Source organism: Molothrus aeneus, unplaced genomic scaffold (genome assembly GCF_037042795.1).
Source record: "Molothrus aeneus isolate 106 unplaced genomic scaffold, BPBGC_Maene_1.0 scaffold_43, whole genome shotgun sequence".
In the NCBI taxonomy this organism is placed as follows: domain Eukaryota; kingdom Metazoa; phylum Chordata; class Aves; order Passeriformes; family Icteridae; genus Molothrus; species Molothrus aeneus.
Genome location: NW_027099100.1, coordinates 504,634 through 526,671, shown reverse-complemented (window position 1 = coordinate 526,671; position 22,038 = coordinate 504,634). Strand labels below are relative to the sequence as shown.

The 22,038-nt window shown below is 60.8% G+C and overlaps 1 protein-coding gene across 2 annotated transcripts; it reads left to right on the top strand.

Annotated features, from left to right (window-relative positions):
- The first annotated feature begins 444 nt into the window (after positions 1–444).
- On the top strand, positions 445–20,734 carry SHARPIN (SHANK associated RH domain interactor). Of its 2 annotated transcripts, XM_066571325.1 has the most exons (14): positions 445–533; positions 1,959–2,262; positions 3,274–3,399; positions 4,198–4,339; positions 6,971–7,061; positions 8,228–8,558; positions 10,459–10,592; positions 11,321–11,491; positions 13,982–14,142; positions 18,513–18,624; positions 19,366–19,545; positions 19,620–19,718; positions 19,801–19,944; positions 20,393–20,734. In XM_066571325.1, exons 5-14 carry the CDS (start codon positions 6,972–6,974, stop codon positions 20,471–20,473), a joined length of 1,503 nt encoding a protein of 500 aa, XP_066427422.1. In that variant the 5' UTR covers positions 445–533; positions 1,959–2,262; positions 3,274–3,399; positions 4,198–4,339; position 6,971; the 3' UTR covers positions 20,474–20,734. The 2 variants fall into 2 exon arrangements, with proteins under 2 accessions (XP_066427422.1, XP_066427423.1); XM_066571326.1 differs by lacking the exons at positions 445–533; positions 1,959–2,262 and adding an exon at positions 2,686–2,716.
- Positions 20,735–22,038: the final 1,304 nt, after the last annotated feature.

The following is a 22,038-nucleotide window of genomic DNA, read 5'->3' as shown; positions in this document are numbered from 1 at the left end:
CGATTCCATTGGCGACAATACCCGTCAATCACCGCCATGCCTGCCTTTCATTGGCTGACACCAACGTCAATCCGCGCAGAGCCCGCGGCCCCGCCCACCGCGGGGGCGCTCGGCTCTCCTATTGGCTGGCGCGGACAAAGACGGGGGGAGGGCCTGTCAATCACAGCGGGGCGTGGCCGGGAGGGCGCGGCCATGGGCGTGGCCACGACGGAACGCTCCTCCCCCGGAACTCCCGCGCGCTCGGCCGCGTTTCCCGCCCGCTCCCCCGGACCCCGTTGTCGACCGGACCGCGCGGGCGGGGGGCCGGAAGTGGCGGGGCCGCCATGGCGGCGCCCGGAGCGCCCGGGCCCGGCCCGGCCGCCGCCGCCTTTGCCACGGTGCTGATGGCGGCCCGGGCCGAGCTGGCCGCGCCCTGCCGCCTGCTGCCCGCCGCCGGCGCCGCGCTCCGCCTGCAGCTCAGCGTGCAACCGGGAGCCGACGGACGGCGCCGCTTCCGCCTGGCGCTGCGGCGGGCGGAGGCGGGGGGCGGCGCGGTGAGGGGAAGGGGAGGGGGCGGGGGAGGGGCCCGGGGGTCGCCCCGGGGGTCGGGGGGAGGGGAGGGGGCGGGGAAATGGGGGGGGGGGGGTTGGGGGGCGCGGCCCGAGAGCCCGGAGGGAACCTGGGGGGGATCCGGGATTGGGGGCCCGGGATTGTCCCCATGGGAATGTCCCAATGGGAATGTCCCCAGATTGTCCCCCCATGGATTGTCCCCCAGGGATTGTGTACCATGGGATTGTCCCCTGTGATTGTCCCCCATGGGATTGTCTTTTCCCCCCCCCCAGGGATTGTCCCCCAGGGATTGTCACCATGGGATTGTCGTCTTCCTCCCCCCCCCCCCCCCCCCCCCCGGATTGTCCCCAGGCATTGTCACCATGTGATTGTCCCCCCGGGAGTGTCCCCATGGGAATGACCCGGGATTGTCCCCTGGGATTGTCACCATAGGGGTTGTCCCCGGGATTGTCCTCATGGGAATGACCCGGGATTGTCCCCCTGGAATTGTCACCATGGGATTGTCCCCGGGATTGTCTCCCTGGGATTGTCCCCCGGGATTGTCTCCCCCCGAGGGGCCAAGGGGTCCCTGGAGGGTCCCGGGGTTTGGGGAGTCCTGGGAGGTTTGGGAAGGGCGGGAACCCTGGGATTGTCCCGTGTCGCCCCTGGCCAGGGACAAGGGACAGGGACAGGGACAGTGAGAGGCTCAGGGCACCCCAAAAGTGAGCAGAACCCTTCCAAAGTGGCCAGGGGCACCCTGAGGGTGGTCTGAGGGCACCCAAAGTGTCCCAAGGGTGACCAGGGCACTCAAAGGGGTGACCAGGGGACCCCAGGGGTGACCATGGGTAACCAGGGGACCCCAGGGGTGACCGGGCTCTCCCAGTGGGTCAGGGGGTGACCCGAGCCTGTGGTGACCCCATGGTGACCCCACACCTGTCCCCATCTCTGTTCCCCTCCTGTTCCTGTCCCCTTCTGTCCCATCCCTGTCCCTGTCCCCATCCCTGTCCCTGTCCCCATCCCTGTCCCTGTCCGCCATCCCTGTCCCATCCTTGTCCTTGTCCCATCCCTGTCCCCTTCTGTCCCATTCCTGTCCTCATCCCTGTCCCTGTCCCATCCCTGTCTCTGTGTCCCTGTCCCTGTCCTTGTCCCATCCCTATCCCTGTCCCATCCCTGTCCCATCTTTTCCCATCCCTGTCCCCATCCCTGTCCCATCCTTGTTCCGGTCCCCTCCTGTCCCCATCCCTGTCCCTGTCCCCTTCTGTCCCATTCCTGTCCCCTCTGTCCCTGTCCCCATCCCTGTCCCTGTCTCCTCCTGTCCCTGTCCCCACTGTCCCTGTCCCCTCCTGTCCCTGTCCCTGTCCTGTCCCCATCCCCCTCCCTGTCCCTGTCCCATCCCTGTCCCCTCTGCCCTTGTTCCCCGTTGTCCCCAGCCCCTGGCAGAGTGTGACCTGCGGGACGTTTCCTACCGCGTGTGTGGCCCCGCCAGCCACGAGCTGCAGCTGCCAGCGCTGGGGACACCAGCGGGGACAGCGCTGGGGACACCAGCAGGGACAGCGCTGGGGACACCAGCAGGGACAGCGCTGGGGACACCAGCGGGGACAGCGCTGGGGACACCAGCAGGGACACCATCGGGGACAGTGGCACAGGAGGTGGTGGCGCTGCGGTTCCCCGAGGAGCGCGAGGCCCAGCAGTGGTGGACGGTGCTGAGCAGCTCCCTCAGGGAGGCACGGAGAGGTGGGACAGGGACATGGGGACACTGGGGACACTGGGGGGACACTGGGGGGACATTGGGGGGATTGGGGATATGGGGACACTGGGGGGACATTGGGGAGATTGAGGATACTGGGGGGACATTGGGGACACGGTGCTGAGCAGCTCCCTCAGGGAGGCATGCAGAGGTGGGACAGGGACATGGGGACACTGGGGGGATACTGGGGACACTGGGGGGACATTGGGGGCATTGGGGATACTGGGGACATTGGGGACATTGGGGACATTGGGGGTACTGGGGACATCGGGGACACTGGGGGTATTGGGGACATTGGGGACACTGGGGACATTGGGGACACTGGGGACACTGGAGGGACATTTGGGACACTGGGGACATTGGGGATATGGGGACACTGGGGGGACATTGGGGGGATTGGGGACACGGTGCTGAGCAGCTCCCTCAGGGAGGCACGGAGAGGTGGGACAGGGACATGGGGACACTGGGGGGACATTGGGGACACTGGGGGGACATTGGGGGGATTGGGGATATGGGGACACTGGGGGGACATTGGGGACATTGGGGGGATTGGGGATATGGGGACACTGGGGGGACATTGGGGACACTGGGGACATTGGGGGGATTGGGGATATGGGGACACTGGGGGGACATTGGGGACACTGGGGACATTGGGGATGGGGGGACATCAGGACATCAGGGACCCTGGTGACATTGGGACATTGGGGACATTGAGGGACACTGTGGGGATTGGGGACATTGGGGGGATTGGAGACAGTGGGGACACTGGGGAGACATTGGGGACACTGAGGGGACATTGGGGACATTGGGGACACTGGGCACATTGGGGACACTGGGGAGACATTGGGGACACTGAGGGGACATTGGGGACACTGGGCACATTGGGGACACTGGGGGGACATTGGCGGACACTGAGGACACTGGGGACGGGGCACAGTAGTGCCAGTGGGAAGAGTGGGGACAGCAGCGACAGCCCCGTCCCTGCCGTGCTCCCGCAGCCGCCGAGGGCGACACCACGGGGACATCGCTGGTGCCACCGCCCACGGGGACATCTCTGGTGCCACCCGCCGAGGGTCCCGAGCAGGACACGGAGGAGGCGCAGGTCCTGGAGCTGGCCCAGACAGGTGACACGGGGACTGGGCTGGGACACGCCAGGGACACGCCAGGAACTTAGGGTGGGACACACCAGGGCCACCCTGGCCATGGGACACACCAGGGACACACCAGGGCCACCTGAGCCTGTCCCCAAGTGCCACCTGCGCAGGGATGGCGGGGGGACAGCCCTTCCCAGGGGGACATTCCCTGCAATCCCCCCGGAACCTCCCCTGGGGTCACCTCCTGTCCCCACGGTGTCCCCACGGTGTCCCCATGGTGTCCCTGGGCTGGGCCAGTCCTGCCCCGGGGCTGGGGGTGCCACCCTGCAGTGTCACCCTGGTGTCCCCATGCCCACTCTGAGGGGTTGGGGGTGTCACCCCCAGTGTTCCCAGTGTCCCCCATGTGTCCCCATGCCCGGTCTGGGTGCCATCCCCGTGTCCCCTGTGTGTCCCTGTGTGTCCCCATGCCCGCTCTGGGTGCCATCCCCATGTCCCTGTGTGTCACCCTGCAGTGTCCCCATGCCCGCTCTGGGTGCCATCCCCATGTCCCTGTGTGTCCCCTGTGTGTCCCTGTGTGTCCCCTGTGTGTCCCCTGTGTGTCCCTGTGTGTTCCCGTGTCTCCTGTGTGTCCCTGTGTGTTCCTGTGTCCCCTGTGTGTCCCCATGCCCGCTCTGGGTGCCATCCCCGTGTCCCTGTGTGTCCCCTGTGTGTCCCTGTGTGTCCCTGTGTGTCCCCTGTGTGTCCCCTGTGTGTCCCTGTGTGTTCCTGTGTCCCCTGTGTGTCCCCATGCCCGCTCTGGGTGCCATCCCCGTGTCCCCATGTCCCCAGAGGAGCTGGCCCTGCGGCTGGCCGAGGCCATCACCTTTGGGGACGAGGCGGTGGCAGCGCAGAGCGCGGTGGCGCTGGCCCGGCGGCACGCGGAGCTGAGCGTGAGCCTGCGCCACAGGGACGCGCCCGGGGGCCACCTCAGGTGGGGAGCCTGCCGTGCCTTCCTCAGCATCACCATCCTCATCGTCATCCTCACCCCTGTCCGCTGGCCCTGCCTTCCTCATCCTCGTCATCCTCATCCTCTGCCTTCTTCATCACCCTCATCATCCTCATCATTGTCATCCTCATCCCCGTCCCCTGCCTTCTTCATCACCCTCATCATCCTCATCATTGTCATCCTCATCCCCATCCTCTGCCTTCTTCATCATCCTCATCATCCTCATCATTGTCATCCTCATCCCCGTCCTCTGCCTTCTTCATCACCCTCATCATCCTCATCATTGTCATCCTCATCCCCGTCCCCTGCCTTCTTCATCACCCTCATCATCCTCATCATTGTCATCCTCATCATTGTCATCCTCATCCCCCTCCTCTGCCTTCTTCATCACCCTCATCATCCTCATCATTGTCATCCTCATCCCCATCCTCTGCCTCTGCCTTCCTCATCCTCATTATCCTCATTCCCATCATCCTCATCCCCATGCTCGGCCTTACTCAGCAGCATCGTCATCATCCTCATCATTGTCATCCTCATCCCTGTCCTCTGCCCCTGCTTTCCTCATCCTCACCACCCTCATCATTGTCATCCTCATCCCCTTTTCTCTACCTTTCTCATCATCCTCATCCTCATCATCCTCATTACCCTCATCCCCATGCTCTGCCTTCCTCAGCATCATCATCATCCTCATTGTCATCCTCATCCCTGTCCTCTGCCTTCCTCATCCTCATCACCCTCATCCTCATGCTCTGTCTTCCTCCTCATTATTGTCATCCTTGTCTCCCCGTTCTCTGCCCCTGCCTTCCTCATCATCCTCATCCTCTGCCTTCCTCATTGTCATCATCCTTATCCCCGTCTGCCTTCCTCATCATCGTCTGCCCTTGCCTTCCTCATCTTCATCATCCTCATCCTCACGTTCATTCTCTGCCCCTGCCTTCCCCATCCTCATCACCCTCATTGTCATCCTCATCCCCACCCACTGCCTTTCTCATCCTCGTCATCATCATCACCCTTGCCCTCATCTTCATCCTCATCCTCTGCCCCTGCCTTCCTCATCAGCATCATCCCCTTACCTCCCGTGTTCCCAGCATGCCAAACCCCAAACCCCAACCCCATATCCCATATCCCATATCCCATTATCTCTCCCGGTTCCCAGCATGCCATACCCCAATCCCAATCTCCAAACCCCAATCCCAAACCCCAATCCCATTATGTCTCTCCCCCTTCCCAGCATGCCATACCTAAACCCCAAACCCCACACCCCCAATCCCAAACCCCAATCCCATATCCCAAATCCCATATCCCATTATCCCATATCCCATATATCCCATTATCTCTGCCCCATTCCCAGCATGCTGTATCCCAAACACCAATCCCATATCCCAAATCCCAAACCCCATACTCCAAACCCCATATATCCCGTTATGTCTCTCCCCCTGGTTCCCAGCATGCCGTACCCACACCCCACAAACCAATCCCATATTCCATATACCATATCCCACACCCCAAACCCCAATCCCATATATCCCATATATCCCATTGTCTCTCCCCCTGGTTCCCAGCATGCCGTACCCACACCCCACACCCCAATCCCATATATCCCATATATCCCATACATCCCATATACCCCATATATCCCATATCCATATATCCCATATATCCCATATATCCCATACATCCCATATACCCCATATATCTCATATCCATATATCCCATATATCCCATATATCCCATACATCCCATATACCCCATATATCCCATATATCCCATATATCCCATATATCCCATATACCCCATATATCCCATATCCATATATCCCATATATCCCATATATCCCATATATCCCATATCCCATTGTCTCTCCCCTTGGTTCCCAGCATGCCGTACCCACACCCCAAACCCCAATCCCATATATCCCATATATTCCATATATCCCATATATCCCATATATCCCATATATCCCATACATCCCATATACCCCATATATCCCATATCCATATATCCCATATATCCCATATATCCCATATATCCCATATATCCCATATATCCCATATATCCCATTATCTCTCGCCCTAGTTCCCAGCATGCCGTACCCACACCCCAAACCCCAATCCCATATATTCCATATATCCCATATATCCCATATCCTAAATCCCATATATCCCATATATCCCATATATCCCATATATCCCATATACCCCATATATCCCATATCCATATATCCCATATATTCCATATATCCCATATATCCCATATATCCCATATATCCCATATATCCCATATCCCATTATTTCTCCCCCTGGTTCCCAGCATGCCGTACCCACACCCCACACCCCAACCCCTTATATCCCATATATCCCATATCCTAAATCCCATATATCCCATACATCCCATATACCCCATACATCCCATATACCCCATATATCCCATATCCATATATCCCATATATTCCATATATCCCATATATCCCATATATCCCATATATCCCATATCCCATTATTTCTCCCCCTGGTTCCCAGCATGCCGTACCCACACCCCAAACCCCAATCCCATATATTCCATATATCCCATATATGCCATATATCCCATATATCCCATATGTCCCATATGTCCCAGCATGCCGGTGGGGGTGGAGGACGCCACATCCTCGGCCAGCATCACCCTGCGGGTGCAGCCCCACATCACCATCAGCACCCTCAAGGAGCAGGTACGGACACCTGGGGCCACCTGGGGTCATCCAGGGGTCAGCTTGGGTCATCCGGGGCCACCTGGGGTCATCCAGGATCACCTGGGGTCGCCTGGGGTCGCCTGGGGGGAATGGGGTCACCTGGGAGCCAGGCCAGCCCCTGCTCTGCGGGGCCAGGATCCCTGGGGTGTCACCTGGATCTCACCTGGGGTTTTACCTGGGATCCCATCTGGGATCTCCCCCGGATCTAACCCAGGGCTCACCTGGGGTCTCACCTGGGGTTTTACCTGGGATCCCATCTGGGATCTCCCCCGGATCTAACCCAGGGCTCACCTGGGTCTCACCTGGGGTTTTACCTGGGATCCCATCTGGGATCTCCCCCGGATCTAACCCAGGGCTCACCTGGGTCTCACCTGGGGTTTTATCTGGGATCTCCCCCGGATCTAACCCAGGGCTCACCTGGGGTCTTACCTGGAGCTCCCCTGGGATCTCCCCTGGGGTTTTTGTCTGGGAGCTCACCTGGGATCTCCCCCAGGATGTCCCCTGAGATTGCCCCCAGGCTCTCCCCAGGATCTCCCCCAGCATCTGCCCAGGGTTCCCTCAGGATCCCCCAGGATCTCCCTGGGATCTCCCAGGATTTCTCCAGGTTCTCCCAGGATCCCCCATGGGATCCCCACCAATCCCTTGTGATCCCTGATCCTCCAGGTGTTCCATGAGTCCGGGTTCCCCCTGATCCTCCCTGATCCCATAGGATCCCCCCCTGATCCCCCAGGTGTTCCACAGGTACAGGTTCCCTTGTGCCCCCAATCCCATAGGATCCCCCTGATCCCCGCAGGTGTTTTGGGTGTACAGGTTCCCCCTGAACCCATAGGATCCCCCTGATCCCATATGATCCCCCCTCATCCCCAGGTGTTCCACAAGTACAGGTTCCCCCCAGATCCCCTCTGATCCCTCAGGTGTTCCATGGGTACAGGTTCCCCTTGTGCCCCCAATCCCATAGGATCCCTGTCCCCGCAGATGTTTTGGGTGTACAGGTTCCCCCTGATCCCATAGGATCCCCCCGATCCCATAGGATCCCCCCAATCCCCAGGTGTGATCCCCCCCGATCCCCAGGTGTTCCGCGAGTACGGGTTCCCCCTGATCCCATAGGATCCCCCCGATCCCGTGTGATCCCCCCCGATCCCCAGGTGTTCCGCGAGTACGGGTTCCCCCCCTCGGCGCAGCGCTGGATCATCGGGCAGAGCCTGTGCCGGGACGGGCGCAGCCTGGCCTCCTACGGCATCCGCCGCGACGGCGACCCCGCCTTCCTCTTCCTCCTCTCGGCACGGCCGCCGCCGGAACCGGCCCCGGCACCGGGAGCAGCGCCGGGAGCGGCCCCGGGAGCGGCCCCGGCCCCAGGAGCGGCCCCGGCCCCGGCGGGCCCCGAGCGGCAGCGGGAGCTGCAGGCGCAGGAGCTGCTGCGCGCCGCGGGGCTGCACGGGGACGGGGAGGGACACGGGGATGGAGCACCTGGAGCAGGTACGGGGCTGGAGCCTTCCTCAGCAGCGTCCTCAGCCTGCTCCTTCCTCATCATCATCCTCAGCCTGCTCCTTCCTCATCATCCTCAGCCTGCTCCTTCCTCAGCAGCGTCCTCAGCCTGCTCCTTCCTCAGCAGCGTCCTCAGCCTGCTCCTTCCTCATCATCCTCAGCCTGCTCCTTCCTCAGCATCAGCCTCAGCCTGCTCCTTCCTCACCATCCTCAGCCTGCTCCTTCCTCAGCAGCGTCCTCAGCCTGCTCCTTCCTCATCATCATCCTCAGCCTGCTCCTTCCTCATCGTCCTCAGCCTGCTCCTTCCTCAGCAGCATCCTCAGCCTGCTCCTTCCTCTTCATCATCCTCAGCCTGCTCCTTCCTCATCGTCCTCAGCCTGCTCCTTCCTCATCATCATCCTCAGCCTGCTCCTTCCTCAGCAGCGTCCTCAGCCTGCTCCTTCCTCACCATCCTCAGCCTGCTCCTTCCTCATCATCATCCTCAGCCTGCTCCTTCCTCATCATCCTCAGCCTGCTCCTTCCTCAGCAGCATCCTCAGCCTGCTCCTTCCTCATCATCCTCAGCCTGCTCCTTCCTCATCAGCCTCAGCCTGCTCCTTCCTCATCATCGTCCTCAGCCTGCTCCTTCCTCACCATCCTCAGCCTTCTCCTTGCTCATCATCATCCTCAGCCTGCTCCTTCCTCAGCATCATCCTCAGCCTGCTCCTTCCTCATCATCATCCTCAGCCTGCTCCTTCCTCAGCATCCTCAGCCTGCTCCTTCCTCAGCATCGTTCTCAGCCTGCTGCTGCTCCTGCTCCTTCATCATTGTCCTGCTCCTTCCTCATCATCCTCAGCCTTCTCCTTGCTCATCATCATCCTCAGCCTGCTCCTTCCTCACCATCCTCAGCCTGCTCCTTCCTCACCATCCTCAGCCTGCTCCTTGCTCATCATCATCCTCAGCCTGCTCCTTCCTCACCATTCTCAGGCTGCCCCTTCCTCATCATCATTTTCAGGCTGCCCCTTCCTCACCATTCTCAGGCTGCCCCTTCCTCATCATCATTTTCAGGCTGCCCCTTCCTCACCATCATCAGCCTGCTGCTCCTGCTTCTGCTCCTTCCTCATCATCCTCAGCCTGCTCCTTTCTCATCATCATCCTCAGCCTGCTCCTTCCTCATCATCCTCAGCCTGCTCCTTTCTCATCATCATCCTCAGCCTGCTCCTTCCTCAGCATCATCCTCAGCCTGCTCCTTCCTCATCATCCTCAGCCTGCTCCTTTCTCATCATCATCCTCAGCCTGCTCCTTCCTCATCATCATCCTCAGCCTGCTCCTTTCTCATCATCATCCTCAGCCTGCTCCTTTCTCATCATCATCCTCAGCCTGCTCCTTTCTCGTCATCATCCTCAGCCTGCTCCTTCCTCATCATCATCCTCAGCCTGCTCCTTCCTCACCATTCTCATTGTGCTGCTCCTGCTCCTTCCTCATCATCCTCAGCCTGCTCCTTCCTCACCATTCTCATTGTGCTGCTCCTGCTCCTTCCTCATTGTCCTCCTTCATCATCCTGCTCTTGCTTATTTCTCCTCTTGCTGCTCTTGCTCCTGCTTCTTCTTCATCATCCTCATTCCTGCTACTCCTGCTCCTGCTTGTTTCTCATCCTGCTGCTCCTGCACTTTCCTTACCTGGCTCAGGTACGGCTGACAGAGCCTTTGTCACCATTCTCCTGTCCCTTCCTCCTCACCCTCATCTTGCTCCTGCTCCTCTTGCTTCCTCATCCTGTTCCTTCCTCCTCATCCTCACACTATTCCTGTTTGCTTTTCATCATCCTGCTCCTTCTTCATCATCCTCCTCCACCTGCTCCTGTTCCTTCCTTCTCTTTTCTCCATCTCCTTCCTCCCGTGTCCGGCTGTCCCCAGGCCGTGTCCCCGAGGAGCCCCCGGAGCGGATGGACATCGGGGACATCCGGGATCACCTGGACTCGCTGCAGCTCTGGGACAGCGCGGGGACCCCGCCCACGGGCCCTGAGCCCCGCCCACCCTCACCTGAGCAGGTACGGGGGGGGAGGGGGGGTCCTGTCCTGATCCCCATCCCTGATCCCCATCCTGATTCCAATCCCTGATCCCAGTCCCAGCGTTTCAGGGTGGACACAGCCCCCAGGCACTGCCCACCCACACCTGACCGGGCTGTGAGATGTGCCCTGTTCCTGTTCCCAATCCCATTCCCAATCCCAATCCCGTTCCCATTCCCAGGCAGGCTGGCCATGCCCCCAGCCACCTTCTCAATCCCATTCCCAATCCTGTTCCCATTCCCAGGCAGGCTGGCTGTGCCCCCAGCCCAAATCCTGTTCCCAGTCCTGTTCCCAATCCCATTCCCATTCCCAGGGCTGGCCGTGCCTGCGGTGCACGTTCCTGAACAAGCCCACCCAGCTCGGCTGTGAGATGTGCCCCGTTCCCAATCCCAATAATTCCCAATCCCAATAATTCCCAATCCCAATAATTCCCAATCCCGTTCCAAATCCCAGGGCTGGCTGTGCCCGCGGTGCACGTTCCTAAACAAGCCCACCCGGCTGGGCTGTGAGATGTGCCCTGTTCCCAATCCCAATCCCAATAATTCCCAATCCCAATAATTCCCAATCCCAGGGCTGGCCGTGCCCCCAGTGCACGTTCCTGAACAAGCCCACCCGGCTGGGCTGTGAGATGTGCCCTGTTCCCAATCGCAAACACGTTAATTCCCAATCCCAATCCCATTAATTCCCAATCCTGATAATCCCGTTCCCAGGGCTGGCCGTGCCCCCAGTGCACGTTCCTGAACAAGCCCACCCGTCCGGGCTGTGAGATGTGCAGCGCCCCCCGGCCCGAGGGGTACCGTGTGCCCGGGGGGCACCGCCCCGACCCCGCCGAGCTGCGGCGGCTGCAGAGGGAGCGCGACGGGACCCGGCAGTGCCAGCAGGTATGGGAGCTATGGGATATGGGATCTATGGGATCAATGAGATATAGGAATCAATGGGATCAGTGTGACGGGACCCGGCAGTGCCAGCAGGTATGGGAGCTATGGGATCTATGGGATCTATGGGATCAATGAGATATAGGAATCAATGGGATCAGTGCGACGGGACCCGGCAGTGCCAGCAGGTATGGGAGCTATGGGATATGGGATCTATGGGATCAATGAGATATAGGAATCAATGGGATCAGTGCGACGGGACCCGGCAGTGCCAGCAGGTATGGGAGCTATGGGATCTATGGGATCTATGGGATCAATGAGATATAGGAATCAATGGGATCAGTGCGACGGGACCCGGCAGTGCCAGCAGGTATGGGAGCTATGGGATATGGGATCTATGGGATCAATGAGATATAGGAATCAATGGGATCAGTGCGACGGGACCCGGCAGTGCCAGCAGGTATGGGAGCTATGGGATATGGGATCTATGGGATCTATGGGATCAATGAGATATAGGAATCAATGGGATCAGTGCGACGGGACCCGGCAGTGCCAGCAGGTATGGGAGCTATGGGATATGGGATCTATGGGATCTATGGGATCAATGAGATATAGGAATCAATGGGATCAGTGCGACGGGACCCGGCAGTGCCAGCAGGTATGGGAGCTATGGGATATGGGATCTATGGGATCAATGAGATATAGGAATCAATGGGATCAGTGCGACGGGACCCGGCAGTGCCAGCAGGTATGGGAGCTATGGGATCTATGGGATCTATGGGATCAATGGGATCAATGAGATATAGGAATCAATGGGATCAGTGCGACGGGACCCGGCAGTGCCAGCAGGTATGGGAGCTATGGGATATGGGATCTATGGGATCAATGAGATATAGGAATCAATGGGATCAGTGCGACGGGACCCGGCAGTGCCAGCAGGTATGGGAGCTATGGGATATGGGATCTATGGGATCTATGGGATCAGCACAACGGGACCCGGCAGTGCCAGCAGGTACTGTGGGGTCAGTGGGATCTGTGGGACCAATGGGATACGGGATCTATGGGATCAGCATGACGGGACCCAGCAGTGCCAGCAGGTATGGGAGCTATGGGATATGGGATCTATGGGATCAATGAGATATGGGAATCAATGGGATCAGCGCGATGGGTCATGACAGTGCCAGCAGGTATGGGGGCTCTGGGGTCAGTGGGGTCTATGGGATTAATCAATGGGATATGGGATCAGCGCGACGGGACCCAGCAGTGCCAGCAGGTCCTGTGGGGTCTGTGGGACCAATGGGATATGGGATCTATGGGATATGGGATCAACGGGATATGGGAGCTATGGGATACGGGATCAGTGCGACGGGACCCGGCAGTGCCAGCAGGTATGGGAGCTATGGGATATGGGATCTATGGGATCTATGGGATCAGTGCGACGGGACCCGGCAGTGCCAGCAGGTACTGTGGGGTCAGTGGGGTCTATGGGATCAATGGGATGTGGGATCTATGGGATATGGGATCAGTGCGACGGGACCCGGCAGTGCCAGCAGGTATGGGGGCTATGGGATATGGGATCTATGGGATATGGGATCAGCGCGACGGGGCCCGGCAGTGCCAGCAGGTACAGGGGCAGTGAGGTCAATGGATCTATGGGATATGGGATCTATGGGATCAGTGTGACAGGACACAGCAGTGCCAGCAGGTAGGGGGATTATGGGATCTGTGGGGTATGGGATCAATGGGATATGGGATCAGTGTGGCAGGACGTGGCAGTGCCAGCGGGTATGGGGGCTGTGGCGTCAATGGGATATGGGATCTATGGGATCTATGGGATCAATGCGACAGGAACGGCAGTGCCAGCAGGTACTGCTTGGGATATGGGGTCTATGGGATTTGGGATCAGTGGGATCTATGGGATCAGTGCAATGGGACCCACCAGTGCCAGCAGGTATGGGGTCACCAGGGTCAATGGGATCTATGGGATCCACGGGATATGGGATCAATGTGGTATGGGATTGATGGGGTATGAGATCAATGGAGTATGGGATCAGTGTGACAGGACACACATTTTCCAATTATTCCCATTTTCCCCATTTTTTCCCCCATTCCCAGGCGCTGGAGGCGGAGCGTCAGCAGAACCTAGTGCAGCCGCTCCCATTTTCCCATTTTTCCTGGGATTTTTCCCCATTTTTTTTTCACAATTTTTCCCATTTTCCCCATTTTTCTCCCCAGGCGCCGGAGGCAGAGCGGCAGCAGAACCTGGCACAGCTGCTGCTTCCATTTTCCCATTTTCCCTGGGTTTTTTTCCCATTTTTCCCATTTTCCCGGTTTTTCTCCCAAGGCACTGGAGGCGGAGCGGCAGCAGAACCTGGTGCAGCTGCTGCTCCCATTTTCGTATTTTTCCTGGGTTTTTTCCCCATTTTCCCCGGTTTTTTTTCCCATTTTTCCCGGTTTTTTTCCCATTTTTCCCATTTTCCCGGTTTTTCTCCCCAGGCGCTGGAGGCGGAGCGGCAGCAGAACCTGGCGCAGCTGCTGCGGGCGGAGGAGGCGGGGCTGGTGCTGAACCCGGAGCCGCTCGAGTGCAGGATCTGCCTGCAGGAGGTGCCGGCGGGCCGGGCCGTGCTGCTGCGCGACTGCCTGCACAGCTTCTGCCGGTACCAGCGCACCGGGCGCACCTGGGATACACCTGGGATATACCTGGGCACACCTGGGATACACCTGGGATATACCTGGGCACACCCGGGATAGACCTGGGATAGACCTGGGATACACCTGGCATACACCTGGGCACACCTGGACACACCTGGGATATACCTGGGCACACCTGGGATAGACTGGGATACACCGGGATAGACTGGGATAGACCTGGGATACACTGGGATTCAACGGGACACACCTGGGCAACACAGGGATACAGCTGGGATAGACCGGGATACACCTGGGCGCATCTGGGATACACCTGGGACACACCAGGGCACACCTGGATAGACCTGAGATACACCTGGGCACACCTGGACACAGCTGGGATACACCTGGGATACACCAGGATAGACTGGGATACACCTGGGATAGCCTGGGATACACTGGGATTTAATGGGACACACCTGGGATACACCTGGGCACACGTGGGCAACACAGGGATACAGGTGGGATAGACCGGGATACACTGGGGCGCATCTGGGCACATCTGGGATACACCTGGGACACACCTGGGCACACATGGGATACACTTAGGACACACCAGGACACACCTGGGCACATCTGGATAGACCTGAGATACACCTGGGATAGCCTGGGATACACTGGGATTCAATGGGACACACCTGGGATACACCTGGGCACACGCAGGCAACACAGGGATACAGGTGGGATAGACCGGGATACACCTGGGCACATCTGGGATACACCTGGGACACACCTGGGCACACATGGGATACACTTAGGACACACCAGGACACACCCGGGCACACCTGGGATAGACCTGAGATACACCTGGGCACACCTGGATAGACCTGAGATACACCTGGGCACACCTGGACACAGCTGGGATACACCTGGGATACACCAGGATAGACTGGGATAGACCTGGGATACACCTGGGATACACCTGGGCACACCTGGGATAGACTGGGATACACTGGGATTCAATGGGACACACCTGGGATACACTGGGATTTAATGGGACACACCTGGGATACACCTGGGCACACGTGGGCAACACAGGGATACAAGTGGGATAGACCGGGATACATCTGGGCGCATCTGGGCACATCTGGGATACACCTGGGACACACCTGGGCACACATGGGATACACTTAGGACACACCAGGACACACCTGGGCACATCTGGATAGACCTGAGATACACCTGGGCACACCTGGACACAGCTGGGATACACCTGGGATACACCAGGATAGACTGGGATACACCTGGGATACACCTGGGCACACCTGGGATAGCCTGGGATACACTGGGATTTAATGGGACACACCTGGGATACACCTGGGCACACGTGGGCAACACAGGGATACAGGTGGGATAGACCGGGATACACCGGGGCGCATCTGGGCACATCTGGGATACACCTGGGACACACCTGGGCACACATGGGATACACTTAGGACACACCAGGACACACCTGGGCACATCTGGATAGACCTGAGATACACCTGGGATAGCCTGGGATACACTGGGATTCAATGGGACACACCTGGGATACACCTGGGCACACGCAGGCAACACAGGGATACAGGTGGGATAGACCAGGATACACCTGGGCACATCTGGGATACACCTGGGACACACCTGGGCACACATGGGATACACTTAGGACACACCAGGACACACCCGGGCACACCTGGGATAGACCTGAGATACACCTGGGCACACCTGGACACAGCTGGGATACACCTGGGATACACCAGGATAGACTGGGATACACCTGGGATACACCTGGGCACACCTAGGATAGACTGGGATACACTGGGATTTAATGGGACACACCTGGGATACACCTGGGCACACGTGGGCAACACAGGGATACAGGTGGGATAGACCGGGATGCATCTGGGCACATCTGGGATACACCTGGGACACACCTGGGCACACATGGATAGACCTGAGATACACCTGGGCACACCTGGACACAGCTGGGATACACCTGGGATACACCTGGGATACACCTGGGATAGCCTGGGATACACTGGGATTCAATGGGACACACCTGGGATACACCTGGGCACACGTGGGCAACACAGGGATACAGCTGGGATAGACCAGGATACACCTGGGCGCATCTGGGCACATCTGGGATACACCTGGGACACACCTGGGCACACATGGGATACACTTAGGACACACCAGGACACACCTGGGCACATCTGGATAGACCTGAGATACACCTGGGATAGCCTGGGATACACTGGGATTCAATGGGACACACCTGGGATACACCTGGGCACACGCAGGCAACACAGGGATACAGGTGGGATAGACCGGGATACACCTGGGCACATCTGGGATACACCTGGGACACACCTGGGCACACATGGGATACACTTAGGACACACCAGGACACACCCGGGCACACCTGGGATAGACCTGAGATACACCTGGGCACACCTGGATAGACCTGAGATACACCTGGGCACACCTGGACACAGCTGGGATACACCAGGATAGACTGGGATACACCTGGGATACACCTGGGCACACCTGGCATAGACTGGGATACACTGGGATTCAATGGGACACACCTGGGATACACTGGGATTCAATGGGACACACCTGGGATACACCTGGGCACACGTGGGCAACACAGGGATACAGGTGGGATAGACCGGGATACATCTGGGTGCATCTGGGCACATCTGGGATACACCTGGGACACACCTGGGCACACCTGGGATAGACCTGAGATACACCAGGGCACACCTGGACACAGCTGGGATACACCTGGGATACACCTGGGATACACCTGGGCACACCTGGGATAGCCTGGGATACACTGGGATTTAATGGGACACACCTGGGATACACCTGGGCACACGTGGGCAACACAGGGATACAGCTGGGATAGACCAGGATACACGTGGGCGCATCTGGGCACATCTGGGATACACCTGGGACACACCTGGGCACACATGGGATACACTTAGGACACACCAGGACACACCTGGGCACACCTGGGATAGACCTGAGATACACCTGGGCACACCTGGACACAGCTGGGATACACCTGGGATACACCAGGATAGACCTGGGCACACCTGGGATAGACTGGGATACACCTGGGATACACCTGGAACCCTTGGGACACCCCCAGGACCCCCCACCCACCTTTGGAGTGACCCAGCCCTGGGGACCCCCCCCCATTGCCATGAGCGGTCCCAGCATCCCCCGGCCCCAGAGTGACCACTGACCCCCCCTCCTTGCAGTGACCGGCCCCAAGAGCCGCCCCGAGCCCCCCACACCACCCCAGTGACCACCGCAGTGACCATCCCAGTGACCACCCCAGTGACCATCCCAGTGACCATCCCAGTGACCACCCCTGCCCCCCCACACCACCCCAGTGACCACCCCAGTGACCATCCCAGTGACCACCCCTGCCCCCCACACCATCCCAGTGACCACCCCAGTGACCATCCCAGTGACCCCAGTGACCACCCCTGACACCCCCACACCACCCCAGTGACCATCCCAGTGACCATCGCAGTGACCACCCCAGTGACCACCCCAGTGACCACCCCAGTGACCACCCCTGACACCCCCACACCACCCCAGTGACCATCGCAGTGACCACCCCTGCCCCCCACACCATCCCAGTGACCATCCCAGTGACCACCCCAGTGACCACCCCTGACACCCCAGTGACCACCCCAGTGACCACCCCTGACACCCCCACACCATCCCAGTGACCATCCCAGTGACCACCCCAGTGACCACCCCAGTGACCACCCCTGACACCCCCACACCACCCCAGTGACCACCCCAGTGACCACCCCAGTGACCACCCCTGACACCCCCACACCACCCCAGTGACCATCGCAGTGACCACCCCTGCCCCCCCACACCACCCCAGTGACCACCCCAGTGACCATCCCAGTGACCACCCCTGCCCCCCCACACCGCCCCAGTGACCACCCCAGTGACCATCCCAGTGACCATCCCAGTGACCACCCCAGTGACCATCCCAGTGACCCCAGTGACCACCCCTGACACCCCCACACCACCCCAGTGACCACCCCAGTGACCACCCCAGTGACCACCCCTGACACCCCCACACCACCCCAGTGACCACCCCAGTGACCACCCCTGACACCCCAGTGACCATCCCAGTGACCACCCCTGCCCCCCACACCATCCCAGTGACCATCCCAGTGACCATCCCTCACCCCCCCGGTGTCCCTCACCCCCCCGGTGTCCCTGAGCCCCCCCGGTGTCCCTGAGGCCCCCAGTGACCCTGAGCCCCCCAGTGACCCCCCCGGTGTCCCTCATCCCCGCCCGGTGTCGCCGCTGTCCCCAGGGAGTGCCTGCGGCAGGTGATCAACTTCAGCGAGGAGCCGGTGGTGGCCTGTCCCTTCCGCGATGTCACCTACGCCTGCGGCAGCCACCTGCAGGAGCGCGAGATCCGCGCCGTGCGTGCCGGGAGGGGACAGGAGGGGGGACCGGGAGGGGACGGGGGGACCGAGAGGGACCGAGGGGACCGGGCTGTCCCCTTGGGTAGGGCTGGGGTCCCCAAGGGCGGGTGACAGTGACTCAGGGGGTCCCCAAAGGCGGGTGACAGTGACTCAGGGGGTCCCCATGGGTGGGTGACAGTGACATTGGGGTCCCCAAAGGCGGGTGACAGTGGCTCAGGGGGTCCCCATGGGTGGGTGACAGTGACATTGGGGTCCCCAAAGGCGGGTGACAGTGGCTCAGGGGGTCCCCATGGGTGGGTGACAGTGACATGGGGGTCCCCAAGGGTGTGACAGTGACTTGGGGGTCCCCAAAGGCGGGTGACAGTGGCTCAGGGGGTCCCCATGGGTGGGTGACAGTGACTTGGGGGTCCCCAAGGGTGAGTGACAGTGACATGGGGGTCCCCAAGGGTGTGACAGTGACTTGGGGGTCCCCAAGGGTGAGTGACAGTGACTCAGTAGTCCCAAAGCCACCCCTGGCTCAGGAGCCAGTGACTCGGGGTCCCCAAGGGCGGGTGACAGTGACTCAGGGGGTCCCAATGCCATCCCCCCCGATGTCCCCAATGTCGCAGCTGCTGTCCCCCGAGGAGCACGCGCGGTTCCTGGCGCGGGGGCTGGCGCTGGCTCAGGGCGGGTGACTCAGGGGGTCCCAATGCCATCCCCCCAGTGTCCCCAATGTCCCCGATGTCCCCAATGTCGCAGCTGCTGTCCCCCGAGGAGCACGCGCGGTTCCTGGCGCGGGGGCTGGCGCTGGCCGAGCGCCGCAGCCGGAACAGTTTCCACTGCCGGGGCCGGGACTGCCCGGGCTGGTGCTTCTACGAGGACGCCGTGAACGAGTTCCCGTGCCCGGTCTGCGGGGCCCTCAACTGCCTCCTGTGCAAGGTCAGCCCGGGGGGTCCCGCGGGGGTGCGGGGGGGATCCCGGGGGTCCCGCACTGACCCCCCCGGCCCCCCCAGGCCATCCACGAGGGCCAGAACTGCCGGCAGTACCAGGACGAGCTGCAGCTGCGGGCGCTGCACGACGCGGCCGCTCGCCAGACGCGGGACATGCTGCAGGTGGGTGCGGGGGGCGCTGGGGGGAAGGGGGGGTCCGGAGGGGTCCCCGTGGCCCTGACCCCCCCTCCGGACCCCTCCCCAGACGCTGGTGCAGCAGGGCGAGGCCATGCACTGCCCCACGTGCCGCATCGTGGTGCAGAAGAAGGACGGGTGCGACTGGATCCGCTGCACCGTGTGCCAGACCGAGATCTGCTGGGTCACCAAGGGACCCCGCTGGGGACCGGGGGTGAGGGCGGGGTCCCGGGGGGGTTTGGGGTGAGCAGGGATCCGGGGGGGGTCCTGAGATGAGGAGGGGTCACCGAGGGCTGTGCTGGGGGTCTTGGGATGATGGGGGACCCCAGGGTGAGGGGGGGACACAGAGTGACCCCAGGGTGACCCCAGGGTGAGGGGGGACACAGAGTGACCCCAGGGTGACCCCATGATGGGAGGGGGGGACACAGAGTGACCCCAGGGTGACCCCGAGCATGGGGGGGACACAGAGTGACCCCAGGGTGACCCCAGGATGGGAGGGGGGGACACAGAGTGACCCCAGGGTGACCCCGAGCATGGGGGGGACACAGAGTGACCCCAGGGTGACCCCAGGGTGAGGGGGGGACACAGAGTGACCCCAGGGTGACCCCAAGCATGGGGGGGACACAGAGTGACCCCAGCTGACCCCTACCCTGTCCCCGCAGGGCCCCGGTGACACCAGCGGCGGCTGTCGCTGCAACGTCAATGGCCAGAGGTGCCACCCCCGGTGCCAGAACTGCCACTGACCCCCCCCCGCCCCGGGGACACCCCGGGGACACCGAGGGACAGACGGACAGACGGACAGAGCTGGCACCGGGCTGGAAGCGTCTGAGGGCTCCGGGAGGGGCCCCGTCCAGCGGGGATGGAGAGAGAGGACACAGGGACAGACGGACAGGATGGACACACGGACAGAGCCAAGGATGGACACTGGGACGGCCTCGGGGCGTGGAGGGGCCGCCGGGGGGCCCCGGGACCCGCGGGGGGCCCAATAAAGCCACTGAGTGTCACAGGCTGGCACTGCCACCCGCGTGGGGACAGGGACACGGGGACAGGGACATGGGAACAGGGACACGGGGACAACCCTGACACTGCCACCCGCGTGGGGACAGGGACACGGGGACAGGGACATGGGAACAGCCCCGGTATGGGAGCAGGGACACGGGGACAGCCCTGACACTGCCACCTGCGTGGGGACAGGGACACGGGGACAGGGATATGGGAACAGGGACACGGGGACAACCCTGACACTGCCACCTGCGTGGGGACAGGGACACGGGGACAGCCCCAGTGTGGGGACAGGGACACGGGGACAGCCCCAGTGTGGGGACAGGGACACGGGGACAGGGATATGGGAACAGCCCCGGTATGGGAGCAGGGACATGGGGACAGCCCTGACACTGCCACCTGCGTGGGGACAGGGACACGGGGACAGGGATATGGGAACAGGGACACGGGGACAACCCTGACACTGCCACCCACGTGGGGACAGGGACACGGGGACAGCCCCAGTGTGGGGACAGGGACACGGGGATCACTTTGGCACGGCCACTGGTGTGGGGACAGGGACACAGGGGTCACCCCAGCATGGGGACAGGGATGGAGACAACGAGTGGTCAGAGGTCACTCCTGGGATGGGGACGGGGTCAGGGTCAGAGGTCACTCCCGGGATGGGGACAGGGTCAGGGTCAGAGGTCACTCCCGGGATGGGGACGGGGTCAGGGTCAGAGGTCACTCCCGGGATGGGGACAGGGTCAGGGTCAGAGGTCACTCCCGGGATGGGGACGGGGTCAGGGTCAGAGGTCACTCCCGGGATGGGTCAAGGGGAGCTGGCACTGAACGAGACCCCAAAGCCAGCGGGGGCTGCGGTGGGGACACGGCACCGGCACAGCCTGGGCTGGGCAAAGACTGACCCACAGACTGACCCACAGACAGACTGACCCACAGACTGACCCACAGACAGACTGACCCACAGACTGACCCACAGACAGACCCACAGACAGACCCACAGACTGACCCACAGACTGACCTACAGACTGACCTACAGACTGACTGACCCACAGACTGACCCACAGACAGACCCACAGACTGACCCACAGACTGACCCACAGACTGACCCATAGACAGACTGACCCACAGACTGACCCACAGACTGACCCACAGACTGACTGACCCACAGACTGACCCACAGACTGACCCACAGACAGACTGACCCACAGACTGACCCACAGACTGACCCACAGACAGACTGACCCACAGACTGACCCATAGACTGACCCACAGACAGACTGACCCACAGACTGACCCACAGACT